The sequence below is a fragment of the Grus americana genome, chromosome 12, assembly GCF_028858705.1.
Source record: "Grus americana isolate bGruAme1 chromosome 12, bGruAme1.mat, whole genome shotgun sequence".
In the NCBI taxonomy this organism is placed as follows: domain Eukaryota; kingdom Metazoa; phylum Chordata; class Aves; order Gruiformes; family Gruidae; genus Grus; species Grus americana.
This window is the reverse complement of record NC_072863.1, coordinates 10,992,501-11,016,661: the sequence shown is the minus strand read 5'-3', so window position 1 is coordinate 11,016,661 and position 24,161 is coordinate 10,992,501. Positions and strand designations below refer to the sequence as shown.

Here is a 24,161-nt window from a genome sequence, read left to right as displayed (position 1 = left end):
CCTGACCCACAAAACATCTTGAGCTGTTGCAAACTCTCTCTGCAATCAGTGACCTCTCTGCAGCTAAGAGATACAAAGCATGTTTATGGTACAGCCAAAGTGCTTCAGACACATCACATACCCACCAAAACAGATCTCCTCTGGCCTTCTGTACAGCCAACACATGCAATACAGTGTTTTTCTCCCACCCCACTAAAAGCCATTCTTACAGGTTCAGGCTAACACTGGTACGCACCAAGAACAAAGACAGCCTTCAGCACTGCAAAGACTGCTCCATCCACAATACGATTCTGGGAAGCTGCCAGTAAGTGACGGTCACAGGAAGAGCGGATTCCCACCATGAGTTTGTCTGCAAAGGAGGACAATAGGGAAGGGCAATACCAGCAAGAGAGACAGGTGCAGGCTCCAGAGCTGCCTGAATTATATGCCAGCCAGTATCATAGAATCCAGCTCAGAGAATCCTGAGGATAGGCCTTTTCCCAACTGTAACATGGGGTCAATGTAATTAAGTTTTGCAAAGCATAGTGCCAATCACGCTGTGAGAACTGAACCATGAAATCCAAATGGGGAACAGTGCCTGTGTCATGAACTCCAAGCTCCAACAGTACCCTTAAACTAGAATACAGGCTGGGTTTAGAGATCTGAGCTATCAGGATACTGGTGAGGAACCAAGAACAGAGCTTCCTGAACTGTTTCCATCATCAGGCAAAAAGGGAGTGTTGTAAAATAGCAGCTTCTGGCACCAAGCGGCTATACAAAGCTCTAGACATAAAAAAAGAAGTGATCACTACTCTAACGGCTGAGTGATGGCAAGGCCACCTCTACTGGCTGGTTTCCTTCCTCCAAGGGCCTCCTCCCCAACATGCTTGGCTACTATGGAATGACATAAATGGAAAGATATTGTTCTTTGCCCTCTGCAGAAAGCAGTGTATCAGGCTTCGCCTGCTTTATTCAAAAAAGGTCAAGATCTCTACTCATAGTATCCAGTACCTCTTTTCTTGAGATGCAAGAGCCTCAGTACTTACACAATAAAGAAAGGCTCTACTTTGATTCACTTACTGCCATCTTGCTGGCATGGGTTCAGCTGTGGAGTCTTAAACAGATGGAGTAAAATCCGGCAGGTCAGACGTGCTCCTGGTTCTGAGTCCTGTTCGCTGCAGGCTACATAAAGAAAACAGTCAACTGAAAATTTTTTCAAGCACTAGGACAGCTGACTTGCAATCCAAAAGCTATTCACAGTGCACTGCCCTGGAGCAGCCACTTGAGAAGCTGCAACAGCCTTATTGTATTTACAAATATGGAGCATGTGCAGCAATTAATATGCAAATAAGCAAATCCATCAGTATTATCCCCAATGACATGTACTGCATTCTGCTTGCTCCATCTTCCCAGCTTTACCCTGTCAAGAGTCTGGATGCTGCAATCCCCAGAGCAAAGCTAGGAAGGTTGTTAGCAGAGTAAAGGCAGAATGACCCAGGCGCTGTAGGCCCAGCTGGTCAGCTGGCTGCTCTAGCTGAAACGCTAAGCTGAACCATATCAGCAGTGGGAGTTCAGAGCTGAGTACGCTGGTCAGTGTGGCTGATAACATCTCTGTGTGATTATTTCAGCTTGCACACAAACTCCAGAGAGCAGGACACTGAAGAACCTTAGCACCACCAGTTTTTGATAGAAAACAAAAGGCCAGGAACTGTCTAAAGCAAAAAAATTGTTAAGTACCATACTACAAAAGTCGTATTGGAGGCATGTTTCACAACTATAGGGTTCACAAAGTATCCATTAAGCACAGGCCTTTGGGCCAGAACTGAGACTAAGACCAGCTTTCTGCAGGGATACACTTACCAGCATTGAGGAGTGAGGGAATAGCAGCACAGCGAATCAGGTCCTCCAGCAGCAAGCACTGCCGGGCAATGAGAATCGCAACAAAGGTGGCCAAGGAATCGTGGAAAGATAAGTCACTGACCTGGAAGAGGAGAGATCAGTCAGTGATGACAATAGCCTCTGCCTCATTCCCTCTGTCAGTAATTCCTCAGCTTGCCCAGGAGCTGAGGGGTAGAAGGGCCCATAACCCCAGGTCAATGTCCATGATCAGCCCAAGCTGCAACAAATACCAAAAGGTAGCCCTGGTATTCAAAGCCCTTCCCCTGTCCTCAGAAGACAAAGCCTCATTCCCGTGTTCATTTCTGTCTTCTCCCAAGGGATCCCTCCACTCCTGCTTCAATTCCTTTTCCCCTTTTGAATGTTTGCACTTGCATCAACATTGCAGAGGAGATCATTGAAGCCACAGGTCCCATTATTGGAGGAACAGCACAAAGCTTTGAGCACACCCAGCCACTCGGCACTTAGAGACTTGCAGTAGCCAGTTAGCTCAGCACACAGGATAGCAATGTCGTTCACCCTGTTAAATAATGAAAAAAAGCAAAGGGTCAACTTTGCTATTCATGCATGCCATTGGGTCAGTGATTCTCTAAGGGACACCAGCCTTGGCTCCTTTGTTCTCACACCCCAAGACAGCCAAGGAACAGCTACTGGCTTTCGTACCCTAACCTAAAGATTTTACTATCTCAGCAGAACCATGAAAGTTCTGCCTCTCACCTGTCTGGATCATGGTGTCCCACGCATACATGCATGAGTGCATTACAGACAAAACTGTAACGGTTGGCTGGGTTTTCATTGAGGCTCTTGCCCAGGTTGGTGTATGTAAAATTATGTGCAGATGGATTTTCAATAGTGTCAATCATGAACTCTGGTTCCCACAGCATGTTGGAGTCAGATGGCTCAACATTGCAGTAGATTGTGTTCTTCACCTTGGAGCAGAAGTCACTAAACAGGACAGGAAAGAGAGATTAGGAACACAAAAACCTAAACTTCCACTGAACTCTGATAAGAGATGCAATCCTGTGCAAGACAACTCCTCCTTGGGCCAGAAGACGTGGAAACTCAAGATCACTGTGTACCAACAAAGACTCTCCCAAAAGAGTGAAGCTGGTTCTTTGTTGTGGAAGCAAATGGAAGTTATCTGTGGGCTCAGTGAACGTAGCATGGGAATGACTATCCCAAGTGAGATCAAGGAAACACCTAGCTCAGCCCTTGGTGTCAGAACAGTTGACACCCAGATGAGAATTTGTCCACCTACTTTTTGAATCCAGTAGATTTTTGACATTCACAACACAGAATGAGTTCCATGTTAACTATGAGAACTATAAAGTTTATTCTTTTGTTCTGAACCTACCATTCTCTATTCATTCCTTTTCATGCTTGTATTGTAAGGCATAGACTGAATGTTCAGTCTATTTTCCTTATCAACCAGAACTTTACAGACTTCTATCGTTCCCCCTCAGTCCTCCTCTTAAGAGGAACTGAATCTCCTACCCACAGAAGTCATTCATTCCAAATCTCTGGTCATCTATCCACTCACCTTCCTTTGGGCCTAACTCTACTACATGCTTTTTGGAGTCTATTGCCCCAAACCACAAGGCACAGTTGTACCCATGACTTAAATGGTGACCCAGTGATGCTCTCTGGTCTGTTCTCCATTCCTTTCCAAACAACACCTAAGATTTAATTTGCTTTTTGACTGCTACTGAACACTATGATGACATCTACAATTATGTATCTGTTACAACTCAAAGATCCTTCATCCAACCAGTAGTATATATCCATCACTACACAAAGTTTGGAAGGGAACAAGGACAATCTTATGTGCATTATTTTATGTTTAACAAACTGGCAGATGAAGTTTAGTGTTATCACCTGCGCAGTCACCATCACTGTGCCCTCCTACGACAATCTGCAGCCACGTTCTACTGTTATATGCTGGATAATAGTTATATGAATAGTTTTGGTATCACCACTCATACAACTTCCAATGCACAGAACAGCACAAGCAGTAAGCAGAGTCCTATGGGACTCCTCAGGGAGGGATTACCCTCAAAATACAAACTCCTTCCCACTCCTTGTCTTCATCTCTAACCTACTGTTTACCTGCTAGAGGTTATTCCCTTTTATCTTATTCCCTGCCCGTAGCAGGGGGGTTGGAACTAGATGATCTTTGAGGTCCCTTCCAACCCAAACCATTCTATGATTCTATGATCTGTGGCCGTTTACTTTAAAGCCTCGCTGAACGGCATTTGGGAATTCAGACTACTATCAGGTTTCTCAGTTATGTATGTGTGATGACTCCTTCAAAGAACTCCAATGCACCTGTGACCACAGCACTCTCTCTTGTTCTCAATTCAGTCCAGAGAGAGACTTCAAAGGCTCTCAGCAGCCAGGAGTTTAGCCAGCTGACACCAAGGCACAAGCCACTCTAACAGCCCCTCAATGCATGGGGTAACACTAAGGGTTAGATGTCTCTATGGCACACCTGTGCTGGAAACACTAAAAGGGAACAGGGGCTGCGAGAGAAGACAAAGTGAAGCACTGTACTGGGAAACAGGACTGTCAGGAGAATTACCCCTTCACAGGATCACGTGAGCAAAAAAATAGGAAAGCCTGTGGACTCCATCTCTGGGTTGCCAAGAGAAGAGCTCCACAGGGAGCTAGTGGGGGGACAGTTCTCAAGAGAAGAGCTGCAAAGGGCAGAAGGCCACAGAGTAAAGTAAGCCCACAGGCCAGAGCCCAGGGGCAACATCAGTAGAGCAGAACCTGAAGAGCCAACAGGGCAGAACAAGTATAAGGAGTGCAAAGTAGCACAGGAACAAACCCAGAACCAAACAGAGCCGGTTCAGAAGCAGTCCAAGGATTATCAGGGAGCTGAGTACAAGCAGGGAACAACCTTTAGAATGAACTATTCAGTCAGAGTTTGGTAGGAACAGATCTCTACTTCTGTTCTCTAGGAGTGGTGTAAGAATAGACTTGTGGAGGTGCAGAGGAGTACTGAAGGTAATTTACAAAAATCAGCTTGACAATCTAAGAGTCAAGATTATACACTGGGTCATTGCTGCCTGTAAAACAGGCATTACTCCCAAGACTTCAGTTCCCCATTGAGAGGATCTCAGGAACAATTCCATCAAACAAGATCGCAAGCAAAGCTTAAGCCAAGGTGCTATACTGGTCAGCACCCACTGCATCCCACCTGCCCCAGACTCACCTAAAGAGCTCCCCAAATTTACTTTTGAGGTGACTGCAGGAGGTATAGAGGTCGTAGAGATATGCCAGGATACAGCGCTCTGCTGAGGAGCCATCTGAGCGGTTCATGCCATGTTTCACCACCCCACACAGACTGTATAGAGACAAAAAAATGCTGCAGCAACATGAAAAGAAAATCTGAAGGAAAAACCTTGTTACATAGATACCTTCCTGAGCTCACAACAGTAACAGTGCTCACTGGACAACATATCCCATACCCTGCAAATTCTGTGAGCTGAACCCTCAGGCACAAAGTTGCTGCCCTTTAGGAAAGGCACAGATATATCCCTACCCCTTACAAGCCCCCAGAAGATACATTGCTTCTTTCCACATGGTGAGGGGAAGATTCCCTTACCCTTCAAAGACCTGAGCCATCTGGTCCTGGTTCAATATAAGGCAGGAGTGGTAGTGCCGCAGCACAGCCACGATGCACAGGCACAAGCTGGTGGTGTAGCTACCAACAAGGTCAGAGGATTTCAACAGCAGTTCTGCCTCCACCACGCTCAGTTCATTCAGCAACTGCACCCAATGACAGAAAAACCCTTCAACAGCCACAGGGGTAAGGTATGGTCAGAAAAGGAGCAGGCACACCACACCCACAGCCTATAGGACCTGCCAGAAAAGGGACTGGCAGGCACTTTCTGCCTACAGATGTACCCCCCCATGCTTAGGCACAAAGTCTCACTCAGGCAGTACAAGGGGCTGGTCAGTGCTTGGGTATCAGAGGGCAACTGGGATACGGTCAGAGACAGTAGCAGGCAGCTTGTTCGGTAATTCTGTCCTGCATAAATCTCGCTCAGCTCCCTTTTTAAGGCTAACAGCCTCAAATCCGTCAGCAACCATAGCAAGGCTTCAAGAGACACCTGGCACAGGCTGCGGAAACAGCGACAGGATTTTAGCAGGATACAGAAGGCAGTCTGCGCTGCCTTGTGCCAAGGATCCTTCCAGGGGAGCGAGGCTGGAGAGCTGCCAGAGACAGCCAATCCCCTTCTCACTCAGAATAAAGCTTTGCTGCAGCCAAGGAGAGAGATGCAATGCAGGTCCTTTGGAGACAACCCTGAAGCCTCTGGAAGAATAATCCTCAGAACATGTAAGACTACCTACCATAATCTATTCCTAACAGCTGCAGGCCAGGAGCGTGACAATGACCACCTAATCTGATTACCTCCATGACACATGTCAGAAGGTCATCAATGACCCCAGGAACAGCCCAACTATCACACCACAGATCTACTGCCTTTCAGGCTGATGAACCCTGCCCCAGGAAGCATTTGAGCACACTGCACTTACCTGGATGGCAAAGTCGATAAGACCACTGATATTGAGTGAATACTCCATCAAGTCAAATATGAACTGCACGTGCTGTACCAGAGGCAGGTGGTATGACATTCCCAAGGCAAAGCTGGTGATCTGTTCCAAGACATTGCGAGATACCTGCAAGTGCAAGATGACACACAGTATTATCTCCCCTTGCAGAAGTCCCTCAACAGGTCCATCTCCCTTTCCCTCCAGGAAGCTGTTCTCAGTAACAAAGGGTCACAGTCAGGGCCCAAGAAGGACAGCAGCCTTGAAAGTTTCATACCTGAGATGTGACTTGGTGCTGATCAAAGTGAGAAAGGTGCTGGAACTTTGCAAAGATATCTTCAGCTGTTGGGAATGCTTCTGGCTTGCTCTTTTTCCTCTTCTGGCCTTCCTCTCCACCTACCAAAGTTGGGAGGATCAGAAAATAGTATTAGGGTACCTTCCTCATCAGAGGAGGGCTAGACATCAGCCATCAGCACCTGCCAGTCCCTCAGCAAGACCAGCCCCTGCCATACAGCACAGCCAAAAAGGCTGGGTCCCAAACCTTAGGCTACGGACCATCTTGAATTCAAAACAATAAACTGCTGAGGAAAGAATTCCTAACCTGAAAATGAGAGTAGGGTAAACATATAGTTTATCCCAAGTGAAGGTACTCCTTGCAGGGGGAATATACTTTTTCTCTCTATTTAAAGGTACACTGATTCCCTGATGAGAACAGATATTCTGGATTGGAGATGTTCAGCCTCAAAACTTGCCAGACCACCTCATCTTTTAAAGAATCATCTTTCTATCACATTTCAAGTTGCCTTTCAGGAATCAGATTAAGACAGAAAAAAATTGTAGCCAGATTCTCAGCTGACGGAAGTCAGAGGCTTTCTATTGATTTTGACACAGCTATCCAAATTTCCCATCCTATGCATTTAGCATGTGCCCCAAGCATAACAGCATGTGACATTTAAACAAGGTCTTTGCTGAATACACATAAGCAAAGTGCTCTTTGCTTCCTGTGCAAGGATCTAAATGCAAGAACTAAAAAAAAATAAAATTTGAAAAGTCAAAGTTTTGGCCAGGGTCTCACTCTGAACCTGATATGACTTAATCCTCTGATATTGTCTGCAGGAAACCAATCATCTTACTGGCCGGTTAGTATGTTTGGGAACAGAGCACCATTCCAGACTCTAAGTAACTGATACAGCTTACCAGGCACTGGAGATTATATAAAATCCTTTCTTTGTGAAACTCAATACAAAGGAGCCAGCCAACTGGAAAGACACTCTACTTCAGAAAGGAGTGGCTCAAGCTCTACTAACCCGTCTCTGCAGTGCTCTTTCTGTTTAAGACTTTTAGAATGTCTTTGGTTATTTTCTTGATCGTATGCCGAGCATCGTCCCGTTGTTTTCCAACCCCAAAAAGAACTACCAACCGTTGGTTACACTCATGACTGCATGACTCTTCCTAGGGAACCAAAAGAGACAACTGCATTAGCAACTATGAAGCTTTTAATCTTGTTTCACATCTTGATCTCTTAAAGGAAAAGGAAAACTTCATCTCAGAAGTTGCTCTGCGAGTAAAGCAAGGAGATCTTAAGCAGATCACCTCCTCCAGCAGTGCAGGAAAGTGTGAGTGCTCCTTACCCACTCACAGCAGTACCACAGGGAAACACAGCAGCCTCTTGACTAGAGCACAAGGCAGCAAGAGGGGAGCAGTTATGAGCAGGTCTCATACCTGAGGAATAGGAAAGTGTGTTGCATACTGGATGTGCCGAGGCTGGTCATACAGGGATGCTAGCATTCCTTCCACAGACTTATCCTTCAGCAAAGGCTTTGCTTCCTTTTCAGGATCTGGTTTCTCAGGGGAAGGGCTGGCTTTAGATTCACAATGCATTGGAGGAGAAAACATCTAGGGAGACATAAGAACAAGAAAAGATAGTTAGGGAACACGGTCATGCAACAGTGAAGACTGCTGAAGGAAGGTACATCTGCTCAGGCCTAAAAAGGAACAGGAAGAGGGAGGGTTGGACAAATATCGAGTTCTTAGGGCAATGACCAAGGCAATGTGCTAAGACACTATTCCCATTTCTGCTTCTGGTCCGTATTGTATATTGAGTTAAAAACTATAGGAAATAAATAATTACAGCTTAGGATTTTGGGAACAACCACCTCCACAGAACAAGTGGGGATCCTGGGAAAGCCACATAGCTCTGCACACCACACCTGTCTAACACGTACCTTCAAAGGTCAGAAATGGCTGGAAGAAATGTCGGTACTGAGGGATTTTTCAACGACCACAAGTTATTTTTATTACTAAGTGCTTCAAAGCATTCTGCAACCATGAACTATGCCCACAAACATTATGAAGAACCATGAAACTGCAGAAGTACTGGAGGCCACATAGTATGACGATAGCAGACCTGTGTCTTCTCCCAGGTGATCAAGAAAATCCCTGTCAACAGTAAGTGGTCACTCCAAATCTCCTGGTACTATCGTGGTCATCCATTTCCCATCCACATCCAAGCAGCCCACTTCCTACCCTGCCCAAACACTGGGCTGGCAGTGGCCAGAGTGTAAGAGATCCCAGGAATGACTGGGACTCACTCTGCTCTGATAGATCCCAACCTGCATAAACAGGTTATATGGACCTTTTTACAGCATCAGCTGCCTTACAACCCAGCCACTTCCAGCATACTAGCTCTACAGTAGAGAGGGAGTACTCACACAAAAGCAAGGCACATGCTGTCCCTGGTCCCACTACAATGTTTACCTATTTACTGAGTAGCAGGTAGAAAATCCAGGAACATACCGAAAAGTCTGTCTTCTCCATGTCATCAAAGAGCATGCTGGAGTTGTGGTCAATGTCCATGGGCTCAGAAAGACCTGTGTCCTGGGAACAGGCAAAGCAGCTTTACACCTCAGTGATGCAGCAGAGAACAGGAGAGTAATTGTTTACAATAGCACTCGATGTCCATGTCAGACAGTGACAGCAATATGCCAACACACCCATGGTACCTGGCAGGTTGGAGCCTAATACACTGCAAATATCATGGAAAGGCCTTACACAGCAACTCATGATATGCTGCACTGTTCCAAACAGCGCAAGATTTTCCTATCTGCCCCTTTACAATCTGCAGGCCCTTTCCAGCCACTTAAAACACAGCCACCTACTTTTGAAACTGAAATAGGCTGGAGGAACGAAAAGCATGAGTCACTGGTACATCCTCCAGCAGGTAATAGCAAGGAGGTTGCAAAGCTGGTAAGAACAAGCAAGCGCAATACAGGGACACACACAGGGGAGCCATGGTGCTTGTGCTCTCACCTCTAGCTTGATGCCACTGCTTCCCTCCGTCTCCTTCCTGTCATGCTCCTCAGCAGGGTCATCAAAGGGCGAGGGTGGGCGTGGCCCATGAGAATCCATGGCAAGATCACCTCGGGAAATGAGCGTGCACATGTAGATGTTGTGAGAGAAGACATCATGTCGGATTAGCTCACAGAACAGCAGCACCAGGTTAAAGAATTCCACCTTCTCATTTTCCTTCCCAGGATCAGCTGAAAGGACAGTACGGACAGTTAGGGCTATAAGAGTTCTTCTGCAACACTCTGAACAACATCAGCCACCTAACCTAGGGCTAGAGAAAGCATTTCCAGAGATCTCAACATAGTAAGTGACTGATACAAAGTTCTGAGATTACAGCAGGGACTAAAAGCAGAAAGCCCAGTTTCAAGAGGTGGCAATTAAGTCAGAAGCTCTCCAGTTAGTCTCTCAGACCAGAGGCATGGGACTTTAGCCTGGAAGTGCCATTCCTGTGTGTACAAACAGTTGCCTGTATCATTCAGAGTTGTATCCTGTCCCCCTTAATCTGTCTGAAGTACTTCCACTGAGAGACTATTCCAAAGCTTTGTCACTTACTAGTTAGAAGCCTCCCTCTAATTCTCAGCCTGAATTAATTCCTAATTAGGCTATACTCATTTATTCTTGGCCAACGTTCTGTTAACAGAAGTGCTTCTGCATTATCTTTCTATCATCTTACCCTCCAGGCTGCTTTCCCTCCCTCCCCAAGGTATGCTCTAGATCACAAGGAAGCCAGAGAGAGAATTTAGGTACATCCAAGACCTACACACAGGAGAACAGCACACAAATTCAAAGCTTGCAGGAGAAGGAAAGCTAGAAACTAGGAGACTGCAAGTTCTTATTACATACTTAGCATAGGAGCTTGAGTGTCAAGGAACTGCATAAGGACATCCTGAAAGACAGGAGCACTGGCTGCTGAGAGAGAGCCTGAGGAGATGGAGCCCTTCTCATCCACAACTTCAGAGTCCCCACATCTCTGCAGAAACAGAAAAAAGAACTGACCACTGTCACAGAGGAGAAACTCACTATCCATAAACCTCAGAAAAGAATCCTCAAGAGAGTTTTCCTATCTTGCACTTATAGGAAAGCCACCACACAGGTTTCTGTAAGCTACTTCAGAGTCTCCAAGTATGCCAGTAGCTCCACACTGCAATCACTTGTCTTCAAACGCATCCAAGGAATGGGATACATACCATCCCACAGGCCCATTTATGACCTACTTTGGGTTAGATGGAGCAAATGCCATAATTAACAGCACCAGTATTAAGACGCATTGTGCTTATCAGCCTTTACCTTTCAGTGTAATAGTTAAATAATCATAGTTAGGTATCCTCTGCTCTCCTTCACCACTGCTAGCCTTCCAGGAATAAGGACTTACCTCAGCCTCTATCTCTGCTTGACGCTTCTCCAGGAGTTTGGCCACAACCATAGCCCTGTGGCGTCCAGAGCGTTTATAGCTGACAGCCCACTCGCACAACAAGGCCACCACTGCATCGTCCTCTGGGGAGATCTGTTGAGATGTAAGCACTACAGTGACAACCTGAGCCAAACAAGTGAGCAGTCCTCAGGCCTCAAGTTGGATATAACAGTGAGTCTGCTTCTAGTAGAAGACAGCCTGAAGACCACTACATTCCTCTCTTCCAAACATGGAGGACATGTCAAACTAAAGCCCTCCTGCTTTGACTCCACTTTGCAACATGAGGTGATCCACAGCTCTTCACAAATCTCCAGGCTGCTTTTCTTCAGAAAATCATCTCTCTTCCAGCAGCACATTTATAGACTGCTGATCTTAGCACAGAGCAAAACACAGCTTCTCAACAGCATTATACAAAGTACGCAAACTACCAGTCCTGCAGCTCACTTCCAGGAACCAACACAGTATTGGTTCCACTGTGGTGCTACACATCATAAATATGTCACCTCCTAGGCTAAGAGGAACTTCAGTCATGAGGTCTCAGCCTCCCAGGAAGTAGCTGCCAGCCCAGAATTTGACAATGCTAGCATTTACTTCTCTCAGACATGTAACATGTCTTTATCATCAATCTGCTGTCCAGACTGATGCCTTCCATGAAGAGACTCTCCTCAGTTAGCTGTGTGGATTCTCTCAAGCTTACGTGTATTTGTTAGCATAGACTTTCTAGAGCACAGATCCCTCCATTCTCATTTTAGTACCTCCCTAACTTAAGGCTGCACAAAATCCTTTTAAAAGATCACATCTCTTGGCCAAAGGCCACCACCTAATCAGCTCTCTGTGGACACAGGACAGTATCTGTGGAATATACACTAGAACATAGCCACATCCAAGCCCAGGGCCCAGCAAGCAAAGTCCCAAGGCACCTCATGACTGTCTTTGGTTGGACCCAGCCCAAATATCCTGTTATACAAGGAATCCAAAGAGTTGCTGAAGTCAGATCTTTCAAAGCTGTGACTGTCCAGAACTTCTAAAGTGTGCAAGACACGGCCAATAGTGAAACCTAAAAGAGAAGAGAAATGCATATTTGGCAACAGGTATGACAGACTCTGGAGCAAAAGTTTCTGTGAACTCATTCCTCAGGAGACTGCCTAAGGAAAACTGTACTAGTCAGGCAGGCAAGGGTCCACCTAGCTTAGTATCCTCACGTTGGCCAACAGCAGATGTTAACAGAAAGCATCAGAATATGACACATATAAGAGTGTAGTTCTCTTATACACATTTCCAGCTTCCAATAACAGAAACTCCCCCTACACCCAGGAAAATGGACCCATGTAAGATTTTGCACTGCAAAGAAAATGAGCCATTTGGTTTTCTTCACTGCTGACAGGAAACACCAACAGCAGCAAGTAGGAAAAATCAAAGAAAATAGCCAGACAGAAAGTTTCTCAAGGTAACAAAGGGAACAGGGGGAGAGAAACTTTAACCTCCAGCAAGTTACCTGCTGTGGTTTCCTGACACTTGTCAAAGGACCAGCGAACCTCCACAGCCTGGCCACGTTCCTTTATCTGCTGCTCAATTTCACGAAGCTTTGCCCGAACCTAAAAGCAATGGACTTGTGTAAACATACAAAAGGATGCCTTAGAAGTTCTGTGTACAAAATTATCAGAAAACAAAGAGCACGACAGTAATTCTACTCAAGGTTAGATTTTGCCTGTCTTCCAAGGACATCACTGTTTTGCTTATAGCAGAATGGGAGCAGTTAATTCCTTAGGAGTAAGACAGCACCTCCAGCTCTCCTTATCACACAACATGAAAAGAAAATCCTGAAAGAGCTAAGATACAGCTATTATCCTGGACCACAAGAGCTCCCTTTTATGAAGGCTGCTCACCTGCTGTGTAAAGGCTGAATTTCCTCCTGGCATGGGCAAGTTGGATGGGGCTATAGGCAGGTGGTCCAATGGAGAACCAGTCTTTATCCTGCTATCAGTCAATGAGTAATGCCACACAAGGGCACTTGGGCAACACAAAATTATACTCTGCAACATATAGAAAAGTCAGTATGATTGAGCAAATCAAGGTAAAAACAATTAAGTTAGATTACTTTCTACAGAAATAACCACTCCTTTATCCTACTTGCCAGGCATTCACGATCTTGTATACATATTTACTACTTGGGTTTTTCTTTTGTTCTAAGCTCTGAAAGTGTCTTTGGGCTAAAGACCATACTAGAGTAGAAAGGAGTAAACCAGTATTTTTGCTGTACTGAGTTTCTTGCCCCTAGGTATGCTTCGGAAGCCAAGACCAGAGCTCCACATTACCCAAAAGCAGCAACGTGTTGCTGCAGAGCTCCCTGATGCTTCTAAACAGAACTCATTTTCTACAACTCACACCGTCAATGCACAATCCAGCCCTCGTGGTCCAGTAGCAGCATTTACATTAGTGACTTACAGCCCTCATCAAGAGTAAAGCCTGAGAAGAAATGAGTCAATAGACCCAAAACTCATTATACTACATTATTTAATAATTGCAAGTATGATTATAGTAATTATTATAACAACAATGCTGATATGCGCTTTCATCCTTTTATGATCTTGTACAGCCATCCACACAAACACAGACAAAACTTCACTGAACAATTCCTAGGATACATCCCTGCAGATTCTGGCTCACAAGGAGCCAGACATTAAGATGGACAACCAAGGCTATTTTAAACACTCAAACCAAAGAATCCATCGTATCTTGAGAACATTTGAGCAAAGGTTAATTATGTACAGTTAGAAATGCATCTGTTTCCAGTCTGACTTTACCCAGCTCCAACTTCCAACCACTAGATCTTATTCTGCCTTAGCCTTATCTATCTGCAGATCAGAAGATCTGTAGATCTTCTATCAGAACAGGTCTTCTGAGACATAGTAAAAAAAGATCAGACCATCATTAACCAATCTTTGAGGCATATATGCTCATATATTTTCCCTAAAGCAAGCTCCCCAAACAAAGGATTTTTATATTTAAAGACATGTTTTATTGCACAAAAACTAGAAAAAGAAATCTTTTTTTTTTAACTGAAAGTGACCACATAATACTTAATAGGAATACAAAGGGGTTATAAGTAACCCCCACATTGCCCTCTAAATCTTGCAGAGAAATCCTTACTTCTAGCCAACTGTACTCTAGGAATTTTCTTTCTACTCTGAGAGCTGGCTGGCTGCTTCTTGATCCTGTCAGAGCTCCCTGATATCAAGTTTCTCTGCTGAGCTGCAGGTTTCCAAGCTCTGAGCTCTCTTCCTCTCCACCTCCTGCTCCATTCTGCACTCTCTGGAATCTCCTCTGCTTTAACATGCTCCTTTCCTTCCCTAGAAGGGGCAATCTCCACTCCTTCTGCAGGGACCCACCTGATTTAGTCACACTCCACTTGAAGGAGAAAAACAACCATGAGCATACACCCAGAATAGAACTCACCTATCTCCATGTGACACAAGGACAGTAGGCACTGAGTCCCACAGTGACACAACAGCATTTGCCCTTCAAACGTCTATCAATAAGGCTTCAACAACCTTGCCCTTTTACTGCAAGGTAAGGCTTAATCAATTCCAAGTATAAAGGTTATGAGTTTAGAGTCGTTCCTTTTCATAGCCTGCTGCCACTCCTGAGGAGAGTGGTTTGCCTAAACCACTGAAGTTCTTCCATAAAGAAGTAGGAGGGATTGTTTTTTGTGTGTGCTGGTTGGTTGGTTTGTGGTTGGGTTTTGTTTTTTTTTTGTTTGGAGGATGGATGGTTCTGATGAGAGGTTGTTTGTTTTTAAGAGCTTGCAAAATTACAAAGCACTTTCGCTTCTGGCATAATTTCCTTTCCTAGATGACAACCTGTTACTGACATACACAAAACTAAATAACGCTTTCTTTCTCATCCCCTCTTCTGCAAAGCTTTCCCAGTCACCTGAAGCATCTGTGATTAGAGCAAAAGGCTCTACGCCAACCAATTTTTCTTATGCAAGTCAGTCAAGGGCACTGCTACAGCACTGATGTTTGGTACGAAAGCTCTGTAACACATCAGCAAAGACCTACCCTTTGACAATCATGATTTGATATTTCTGTATTCAGGAAGTTGCTGACTCAGACTGCAATGACTTTTCTGTGATGGCATACAATATAAACTGTCCCTGTTGACCCCCCTTTCACCAACCACTACGCAAACCTACCTGGAGTATGCAGCTGAGTCCGTATACCACTGGCCGATGCTGGGGGCACAGCAGTAGGTCGCTGAAAGGGCTGGGAGAAGGATTCCCTGCAGCTGGCTGAGGGGTGGGAGTTGAAGGAAGAGTGTTCCCTGTCTGAGCAGATAGGATGTGGGGTGGGTGCCCACCAGCACCATCCAGCTGCATAGCAAGCCTGCGGGTGCAGAAGTAGGCCAGACGTCTGGACAGGTATGCAGACTGCACAAACTCTCCAGAGTACTGTAAGAAAGAGGGAGGGGGGAAACATTCTTGTTACAAGCAACACAAGAGAAACCCTTGACCCTCTAAAAGTAGTATACTGTGTGGCACTGCGTTGTAGAGACAGTCCCTTTTTACAGAATGCTCCTTAGCATCATCGATCACCCACTGGCTACTAAGCATCAGAAAAACCCTTTAAATGCTCTACAGCAATGACTTCATGTATCAAAATGTACCCACAACCAGCCATCCCAGAGCTTCAAAGGTCTGCCTATAATCTGTTGCAACAGAAAAAAAAGAAAGGCAGTTTCCATGTAGTGGTGCACAATGAGTCCAACTATCACAGCTGTGACATGGGTAGGGATTAACAAGTAATCTCTGTGTAAAGGAGAAAGGAGCAGAAGAGAGCAGGAAGAAAAAGGTATCCTTGCATGAGCTAAGAAGCATGCTCAGAGGGACACTCTCTAGTGTTCTTGGTGCAAACCAGCTCGTTATCACTTAGGTGACAGGAAGGGGACTGACAACAGCAGAAGTCAGTGCTCTCCTAAAGCAAACTGAGTACATATTTCTCACCCGTAGCAGCAGGGGCAGGAGCATTTTCAGAAACTCATCTTCTCCTGACCGTATCTTCTCAAAGCACTCAAGGACCCACGTCAGAAATTCATGCCGGTCCAGCATGCCATCCTGCACACAGATAAAGGCAAAGCAAATGGACAAAAGCTGAAGCAGCATCCTCTAAGGAAAGGCAGAGCAGCAGCTTGCTTTCTAACAGTGGAACTAAGTTTGCACAGTTCTGTACTACCCTTGTTCTACTACTGAGCTCAAAACTACATCCAGCCCTAAGTCTATTCACAGAAAGAGGATATTCTGCAAAAATAAATCACTTTGCTTCCACTTCCCTTACCCCTCCTCTGCTACACACCCACCCAGCAGCCCCCTCCAAGCCCTCACCTGGAACATGAACATAGCTAGTTTCTCATTGTAGTCCCACTGCTTCAAAGCTTGTTCCACCTCTTGGGGCATTGGCCCAGACGGTGAACCACAGCCTTGCCCTGGGAGCTGTCTATAGAACTCCGCAATTTTCTGCAGCTGCTCTGACAGGTACTTGGTGATGATCTGTGTCCATTCTGGAGAAAAGGAAACAGGTTAGCAATGAGTGCCTTGGTAAACAGAAGCAGAAAAGAACCGGGCTGGTGGGCAGGTGGAAACCCAGTAAAGTTCCTGTCATTTGAAAAGGACAGAAACACAAAGAAAGAAAAGTAAGTGCCACAACACTAGCTTTGCTTGTGGCCTGGGAGTGGTAGGGAGGGAGGAAGAGGCATCCACAGAGATAAGGAAAAAGGGGACGAACTTCTGTGTTTGGGGGGCAGGATTACTTTGTACAAGAAAAGATGGCAATAAAGATTCCTCAACTGCAATAGTTGAGAATCAGCAGACAGAGAGAAGACGCTTTACAGTGGGGAGCAGTGTTAGGCAAGCCTGTTTTAGCATCCTCAATAATCTGACAGATAGCAGAAACACTGGAAACACTTCAACTCTGAATTTATTCTTAGTCTCTTTCAGATATCGGTGTAAAGCCATGATCAACAGTTTTTTAAAATGTTTTTACTTGTATTAGGTTTGTGTGGCAAGGTTTTGGTAGCAGGGGGGAGGCTACAGGGGTGGCTTCTGCGAGAAGCTGCTAGAAGCTTCCCATGTGTCTGACTGAGCCAATGCCAGCCGGCTCCAAGACGGACCCGCCGCTGGCCAAGGCCGAGCCCATCAGCGACAGTGGTAGCGCCTCTGTGATAACATATTTAAGAAGGGAAAAAAAACAACATAGTGAGAGCTTTTGCAGCCAGAGAGAGGAGTGAGAAGATGTGAGAAACTCTGCAGACACCAAGGTCAGTGAAGAAGGAGGGGGAGGAGGTGCTCCTGGTGGTGGAGCAGAGATTCCCCTGCAGCCTGTGGTGAAGACCATGGTGAAGCAGGCTGTCCCCCTGCAGCCCATGGAGGAAGGATGAGGGGGTGTAGAGATTCCACCTGCAGCCCGTGGAGGACCCCACGCTGGAGCAGGTGGAGGCACCTGAAGGAGGCTGTGACCCTGTGGGAAGCCCGTGCTGGAGTAGGCTCCTGGCAGGACCCGTGGACTTGTGGAGAGAGGAGCCCACGCCAGAGCAGGTTTGCTGGCAGGACTTGTGACCCCGTGGAAGGGATCCACGCTGGAGCAGTTTGTGAAGAACTGTAGTCCGTGGGAAGGACTCACGTTGGACAAGTTCATGGAGGACTGTCTCCTGTGAGAGGAACCCCACACTGGAGCAGGGGAAGAATGTGAGGACTCCTCCCACTGAGAAGCAAGGAGTGGCAGAAACAACGTGTGATCAACTGACCACAACCCCCATTCCCTGTCTCCCTGTGCTGCTGAGGGGGAGGAGGTAGAAACCGGGAGTGAAGTTAAGCCTAGGAAGAAGGGAGGGGTGGGGGGGAAGCGTTTTAAGATTTGGGTTTATTTCTCATTGCTCTACTCTGTTTTGCTTGATAATAAATTAGATGAATTTTTCTCTAAGTTCAGTCTGTTTTGCTCGTGATGATAATTGGCAAGTGGTCTCTCCCTGTCCTTATCTCAACCCACAAGCCTTTCATTATACCCTTTCTCCCCTGTCTAGTTAAGGGGGGAGTGATAGAGTGGCTCTGGTGGGCACCTGGCCTCCAGCCAAGGTCAACCCACCACATCACTAAAACCTAACTGTATAAGAGAAACTCAATACGCAAAGCGACAGCATGATTATACTCCTCTGGGGCAATGCAGATGGCAAAACTCAAGGCAAAACATGCAAGAACGTGAAACAACACTTACAGAGTCAGCAGTAGGACAAAACACCCAAAGGAACAGGAAAGCAAATGGAATAAATCTAACAAAACAATCAACCTCCAGAAATAGAGCTAAGAAGCCTGTGTAATTTTTATACCAAAGATAAACAAGAAAAAAAAAAATCCATGGGCTTCAGCTGCTAATACTGCTTTTCAAAAGACTGTGGTCAGGTCACAGCCATAAAAGCCAGAAAACAGCTAGGAGAGCTCTCCTAGACTGCAGTAATCTGGAGCAGGCCAGGATGCAAAGGATGTTAGATATGGGATCCAGTAAAGCTTAATGAAATTAGTAACACGAGCAGGGATTAACATACCTGAATTCTCTGAGAAATGTACTTACTCACTTCAGAAGCAGCTAATCAATCACTAAATTATAACACTTACAGCCTTTGTAGGGTAAGGAAAACACAGGTTATATAGCAGAGGAGCACAGCAGAACTTAATGAGGAGAAAGAAGAGCTAGGCTCTCAGGAAGTATTTGTGGCTGCTAAGACTTATTTTTCAACAGTGTAGTCTCATAGGTGGGCTGTGTTGTTTTAGACAGTTATGCATGTCAAAGCACTAGGACTTATCAGCAGAAAACAAGTTTATAAGGATTTCCAGGCTACCTCTTACCAGTCAAGATCAGGCTGAGAAGGAACCATCTGGGACGGACAAAACCAGTGCTCCCCACAAAGTGCTTACCAATGAAGGGATCAATGACATGACGCTTTTTCACCTTGGTTTCTGTGATGGCAGCATAATAGGCACAAGTCATTTTGATGAGCCAGGCTGCTCTCATTACTGGAACGGTGTATTTCGCCAAATAACCAAAGACCTCTTCCTTCTTGCTAAAGATGGGCACCTGTAACGGAATTGAGAGGAAGAATTGCAACCATGGACTTAGATGGGAACTATTCCAAAGCAGCTACATGCACTGTAGGCACTACAAACTGTGAAAAAGGTACTGTGTTGCTCTGTATCTCAAAAAACCTGCAAGAATTCACCCCGGTTGGAAAGCAACAGTACCAGAAATGCATTTCAGTATAAACAGAAACAAAACAAACTGAAAGTAGACAGAAAACACAATTATTTCACTGTAAATCCACACCCCGAATCCTGCAAACAGCTTTGAGGATATTCTCCAGAGAGGATATAAACAACTGCAAAAGGTACAGACTAAGGACTGAGTCAGAAACACAGAGTATCTACTATACAGACTGAAGATAGGCCTCTTCATTTTATAAACAAAACAGAGTGGTTACAAAAGCCTTATAATATCATGAGTAGCCAAGAGAAGACTGTGAGAAACAGGGAATAGATTACCACAGTAGGAAGGAATTAATTAATCCAAGATTCAAAATTCAAGATACAACATGGGAGGATACCAGTGAAATCAGAGTGCAGATCTATAAACCAGGAAGCATTAACACATCACAGGAAAAAGCACAGCTGTGGGGCTCATTTCCACAAGATACTACAGAGAGCAAAAGTATGCATGTGTTCACAGAGGAATGAGACAAATTCACAGAGAATAGGTCCATTTCGTGGGTATCTCAAAGCCCCTGAACTACTGACAGTTCAATCGCTTACTTGCCATGTTTCTTACATTCTTCCTTATTATTCTCTGATGCCTCAAAAACAGAGACTAACAGTGTCTGCTTTCATGTCTAAGTTGATGGAAACTGATGGAACCCATTGTAGGAAACTGGGGAAGGCCTTGAAAGGTTGAAGCTTTCACAATGACCTCAGGAAACGGACAGCCAACATGCAAAGAAGGACACAAGGACTAAATTTATAAAGACACAGACTCTGGGAAAGTCCGATTACTTTATTTTCCCCCAAGATCGACTCAGAACACCAAGAATCAGACAAATTCCAGCTTCTAAACTATGTGCTTTGCCACCATTTTGCAACTGGGAGTTATATTTTTCCACAATGCATACTAGATTCCCAAATTCCTTATTTGCAGGCTCACCTTGCTATCAGGCACAATAAAATGGCAGAGTAAAAGATCCTTCTTTCTTCTTTCATACTCTACAAATTCAATGCTACCAGGGAAATATCTAGCCCTAGACCCCAGGGCACAGAAATACTCTAGCCTGGCTGAGACCAAGCTATAATACACATACTCTTCTCAGCTTAAAACCAGAAACATATTACTGCAACAGAAGTCTGGGAGGTCACTCAGCTGATTATTTCCAGTAATTCTCACTATGACTTTTGAGAACTTTAAAAACCCTCCACAATAGGAATGGTCCTAATCTAAACAACAGACTAGAGGCAACAGTGGCAGCTCTTCTGAAAAACATCTGTACCTTAAAACAAATCAGACATATCATACAAGCCAAATGGCAAACAACAGATGAGAGACCAGTTCTTTGAGTGGGGACGACTGCAAATCCTGGATACGCTCTTTAAGCTGAAACCTTCAAGAGATGTAGACAGAAGAAACTTCTCCAAATAGTAAAAACCTTCTACTATGCAAACACTTCAGAAACAAGCATAGATTAAATGCTGTGCCCTGCCAGGCAGCCTCTCCTGCAACATACCTTCTTAGCAAGATGAGTCAGGGGCTTAGTTCCAGCCAGATCTGTGAACCAGTTGTTTATGGCACTCTGAGAACGTGCTGTCACCAGCCAGAAGTTATCCTTCTGATTCACCTGGGGCTTCCGTCTTCCTGTGTCAGGCAGTGTATTACACCGCAGCTTTTCTGCAATAATACTGCTAAAATTTGAACTGATCTGGAAACAAAGAAAAAAAAGGATGAATTACATTTCACAGGTCAAAGATCTATTCTATGTGCTTAAAATCTCATTTCTCATTCCTACCAGAAGTTTTAACAGTATCAACTTTTGAAACACAAAAAACCTGCTAATAATTTCCTTTGTTATACTCGCAAAGAGTATTCTCTTCTAGAGAATTCATACAGTAACCAAGCAGGGACTCAAGTTGAGACAGACACAACTCTCTATAAATACTTGTTAAACCAGACAGAAGGCTTCTTGAACAGATGTCAGCCAAGGAAAACAAATATACTGTGCTTATAGATTGCCCTCCATCCCAGGTCATTACTAGTCCTCTTGTAGGGAGGTCAGGAAGTTAACATCTCGATTTTAGAGATTAGAAAAACAGAGCTGAAGCCTTTTATACAACTCCCATGTTTAAATTGCCAGATGTTTCAAGAAATCTTACTTCTCTTCTACCATGGCCATAATATAACCAAACCAGTAAGAAGCTTCCCTGCTTCTGGTATCCCAGTCTTCTGCTTTAATTGCAGAATTTAAGGAGTTCTAGATGCTGGTTTAACAGAGACTGCAGATACAGACCTGCCCCCAAGATACACAGAGCAAGACAAGAACCTGCTCTCTCAGAGGTGTGGCACAGTTCCAAAAGAATACAAAACTCTGACTCTACAGGGACAGATAGTTACCTACTAAAAAACCCACCATAAAAGGAAGGGTCTCCTGGTTCCAGACATGGGGAAGGAATGAGACCCAGGACTGTCCAGGACCCAGCAGCCTGCCCATACAGGCACCATGCCCTGCCAAACCCCCACATCATCCTGATCGCTCTCACCTTTGCTGGGTTGAAATTGACATTTTTGGCACTGCCGTGCTCATCCCCAGAGACCGCTGGCTGGTTATTGAAGCCTTGCTTGACGTTCAGGGCAGTCAGCTCATCCTGCAGGGCAAGGACAATCAGCAGGGCCCGGCAAGGCCCCCTTCATGCCAAACACTTGCAGCCCTTGTCCCCACCACGGCGACTCTGCCAGCGCAGGGACAGGGCAAGGCGAAGGCCCGGCGTGTCCCAACCGGCCCCCCCCAGGCCCTCACTGCCAGGCAACGCCCCAGGCGAGTGCTGGGACACAGGAACCGCGAGTCCCTGGGCTAGGCCGCCCACCCACTTGCCGGGCCCCTCACACCCAGCCACCACGGGGACGCAGGGCTCCCTACCCACACCCCAGCCCCCTCCGGGGACTCCCAGGCCTCCTCGGGACCTCCTCACGGCCAGCCCCGGCACGGCGGCCCCGCACTCCGGGTCCCCCCAGCACCCCGGGTCCCCCCAGCACCTCCTTCTGTTTGGGGTCCTGCGGGTAGACGTCGGGCGGGCCGAGGCGCGGGCGCTTAAGCGGGCGGTGCTCATAGCTGAGAACACCAAAGGCCGCCATCCCGAGCCGGCCAACGGGCAAAGCCGACCAGGCCACAACAAGAACGGCCGGGACCGCCCGCGCCTGCGCACTGCGCCGGGGCCCCCGAGCGCTGCCGGAGAAGCCCGAGCGACGAGCTGCTGTCACGGGCGCGGCCGAGAGAAACCGGAGCGACCCGAAGTCGGACCGAGGAAGGACGAAGATTCCCGAGCGCCGCCGAGCAGAGGCGGAAAGTGTCGAAGATGGACGGGGTCGCCCGAGAGGCAGGCGGCGCCCCCTGGCGGAGGCGCTGCGCCGGGTCGAGGTCACGTGACACACCCCTCCCTCCACCCTCCCGGCTACCTTCATCGTTACCCTCAGTACCGCCCTCAGCCCCCCGGCGCCCCCCGCTGCCCGGGACGCTTTACCCTGCGGCCACCCCCGGCGGCCCCACGGCCGCGGTCCCCCCAACTACATCCCCATCGCTGCACCCATGACCGACCCCCGTCACTGCCCCTATCACCTGCACCATCACTAGCCCCCGTGACAACCTCCTGTAACTGCCCCCAATTGCCTACAACTGCCCCATGAGCCCCTTTGTGACCGTCTTCCCATAGCTGCCCACCGGGACTGCCCTAGTGACTCTCAGTTCTGTCTAGTTATCGGGGACCCAGCCCAGGATCCCCACACTGGCCCTGCTCCTGGGGGCAGCCCTGTGGGGTGGGCCCTGTGGCGTGGCAGGGTGAGCCATGGCAACACGGCAGGATGAAATGGGGGGTCCCAGTGGGGCAGGCAGTGAGGCCCAGAGGGGTGAACTGTGGGGCCTGGGCAGGAAGGATGGCAGGACCCCAGAGGGGTGAGCCATTGGGCCCTGATGTGGTGAGCCATGGTCCCCATTGGAGTGATCCATGGGGCGCCATGTGGGGTGGGCCCCTTGGTGGCGGGCCCCTTGGTGGCGGGTGGTGCTGTGGGGCAGGAAGTGGTGTGGGTGCGGAAGCCAGCAGCCCTGCGCAGTGGGCTGTGCGCGGAGGCTGTTTGCACGCGCCCCATAGCTCACCCGCCATGGCGGTGCCCGGCACCTTCCTCGCACCAGTTCTCCTCCTCTTCTGTGGGATGGGCCCCTACCTTGCTGCTGCCCACAGCCCCCCAGGTAAGGGGGCACATGGGCCCCAGGGACATGGGACACGGGAGGCCACAGTGCCCCATGGGTGGTGGCACTGGGGAATGTCGCTCCCCAGTGATGGCGGGCAAGGAAGACAGGATGTAGGGCTGCATGGGCTGGTGAGCTGTTGGGGTGTGCACCAGAGACCCCACAACCCCCTGATGTGCCCTATACCCCCGGCACCTACATGGCTGCTTGCAGTGGGGCTGCTGGGAGAGCCAGGCTGTGCCAGGGAGCCCCATTGGGTGTCCTTGCTCCCGCCCCAGTGCTGGAGCATAGCTGGCACCACCAGCCCTACAGCAGAATCCACTTCTTGGGTGGCTGTCAGTAAAACACCAGCTTTCCATGGAAATGCAGTCCCTCTGTATCCCTGGACTTCCTGGGCTTCTGGTAAGGTGCCCTCCATCTCCACACGCGGAAA

At 47.1% G+C, this 24,161-nt stretch overlaps 2 protein-coding genes across 6 annotated transcripts in view; one reads left to right on the top strand and one right to left on the bottom strand.

Moving 5' to 3' along the window:
* Window positions 1–22,693, bottom strand: part of MED12 (mediator complex subunit 12) — a 38,937-nt gene extending 16,244 nt beyond the window's left edge. For 3 of the 4 annotated variants that reach the window (XR_008578886.1, XM_054838880.1, XM_054838881.1), the window contains exons 1-25: window positions 22,522–22,693; window positions 22,029–22,133; window positions 21,002–21,193; window positions 19,086–19,314; window positions 16,572–16,747; window positions 16,194–16,304; window positions 15,387–15,641; window positions 13,078–13,224; window positions 12,687–12,786; window positions 12,112–12,248; window positions 11,153–11,284; window positions 10,624–10,750; window positions 9,742–9,971; window positions 9,229–9,309; window positions 8,155–8,328; window positions 7,740–7,884; window positions 6,710–6,828; window positions 6,418–6,561; window positions 5,483–5,646; window positions 5,090–5,221; window positions 2,593–2,820; window positions 2,251–2,395; window positions 1,840–1,960; window positions 1,060–1,161; window positions 236–349 (exon numbers count right to left, since the gene is read on the bottom strand). Coding sequence is in view for 3 of the 4 variants with exons in the window: in XM_054838880.1 (XP_054694855.1) it covers window positions 236–349; window positions 1,060–1,161; window positions 1,840–1,960; window positions 2,251–2,395; window positions 2,593–2,820; window positions 5,090–5,221; window positions 5,483–5,646; window positions 6,418–6,561; window positions 6,710–6,828; window positions 7,740–7,884; window positions 8,155–8,328; window positions 9,229–9,309; window positions 9,742–9,971; window positions 10,624–10,750; window positions 11,153–11,284; window positions 12,112–12,248; window positions 12,687–12,786; window positions 13,078–13,224; window positions 15,387–15,641; window positions 16,194–16,304; window positions 16,572–16,747; window positions 19,086–19,314; window positions 21,002–21,193; window positions 22,029–22,133; window positions 22,522–22,620 (3,709 nt within the window). In the remaining variant the exon portion in view is untranslated. The remainder of the gene's footprint in view (window positions 1–235; window positions 350–1,059; window positions 1,162–1,839; window positions 1,961–2,250; window positions 2,396–2,592; window positions 2,821–5,089; window positions 5,222–5,482; window positions 5,647–6,417; window positions 6,562–6,709; window positions 6,829–7,739; window positions 7,885–8,154; window positions 8,329–9,228; window positions 9,310–9,741; window positions 9,972–10,623; window positions 10,751–11,152; window positions 11,285–12,111; window positions 12,249–12,686; window positions 12,787–13,077; window positions 13,225–15,386; window positions 15,642–16,193; window positions 16,305–16,571; window positions 16,748–19,085; window positions 19,315–21,001; window positions 21,194–22,028; window positions 22,134–22,521) is intronic. The other variant, XM_054838883.1, reaches the window with a different exon arrangement.
* A 900-nt stretch (window positions 22,694–23,593) lies between these two features.
* Window positions 23,594–24,161, top strand: part of IL2RG (interleukin 2 receptor subunit gamma) — a 4,715-nt gene continuing 4,147 nt past the window's right edge. The window contains exon 1 of one of the 2 annotated variants that reach the window (XM_054839998.1): window positions 23,594–23,728. In XM_054839998.1, coding sequence (XP_054695973.1) covers window positions 23,641–23,728 — 88 coding nt within the window. In that variant the 5' untranslated portion in view covers window positions 23,594–23,640. The remainder of the gene's footprint in view (window positions 23,729–24,161) is intronic. The other variant, XM_054839997.1, reaches the window with a different exon arrangement.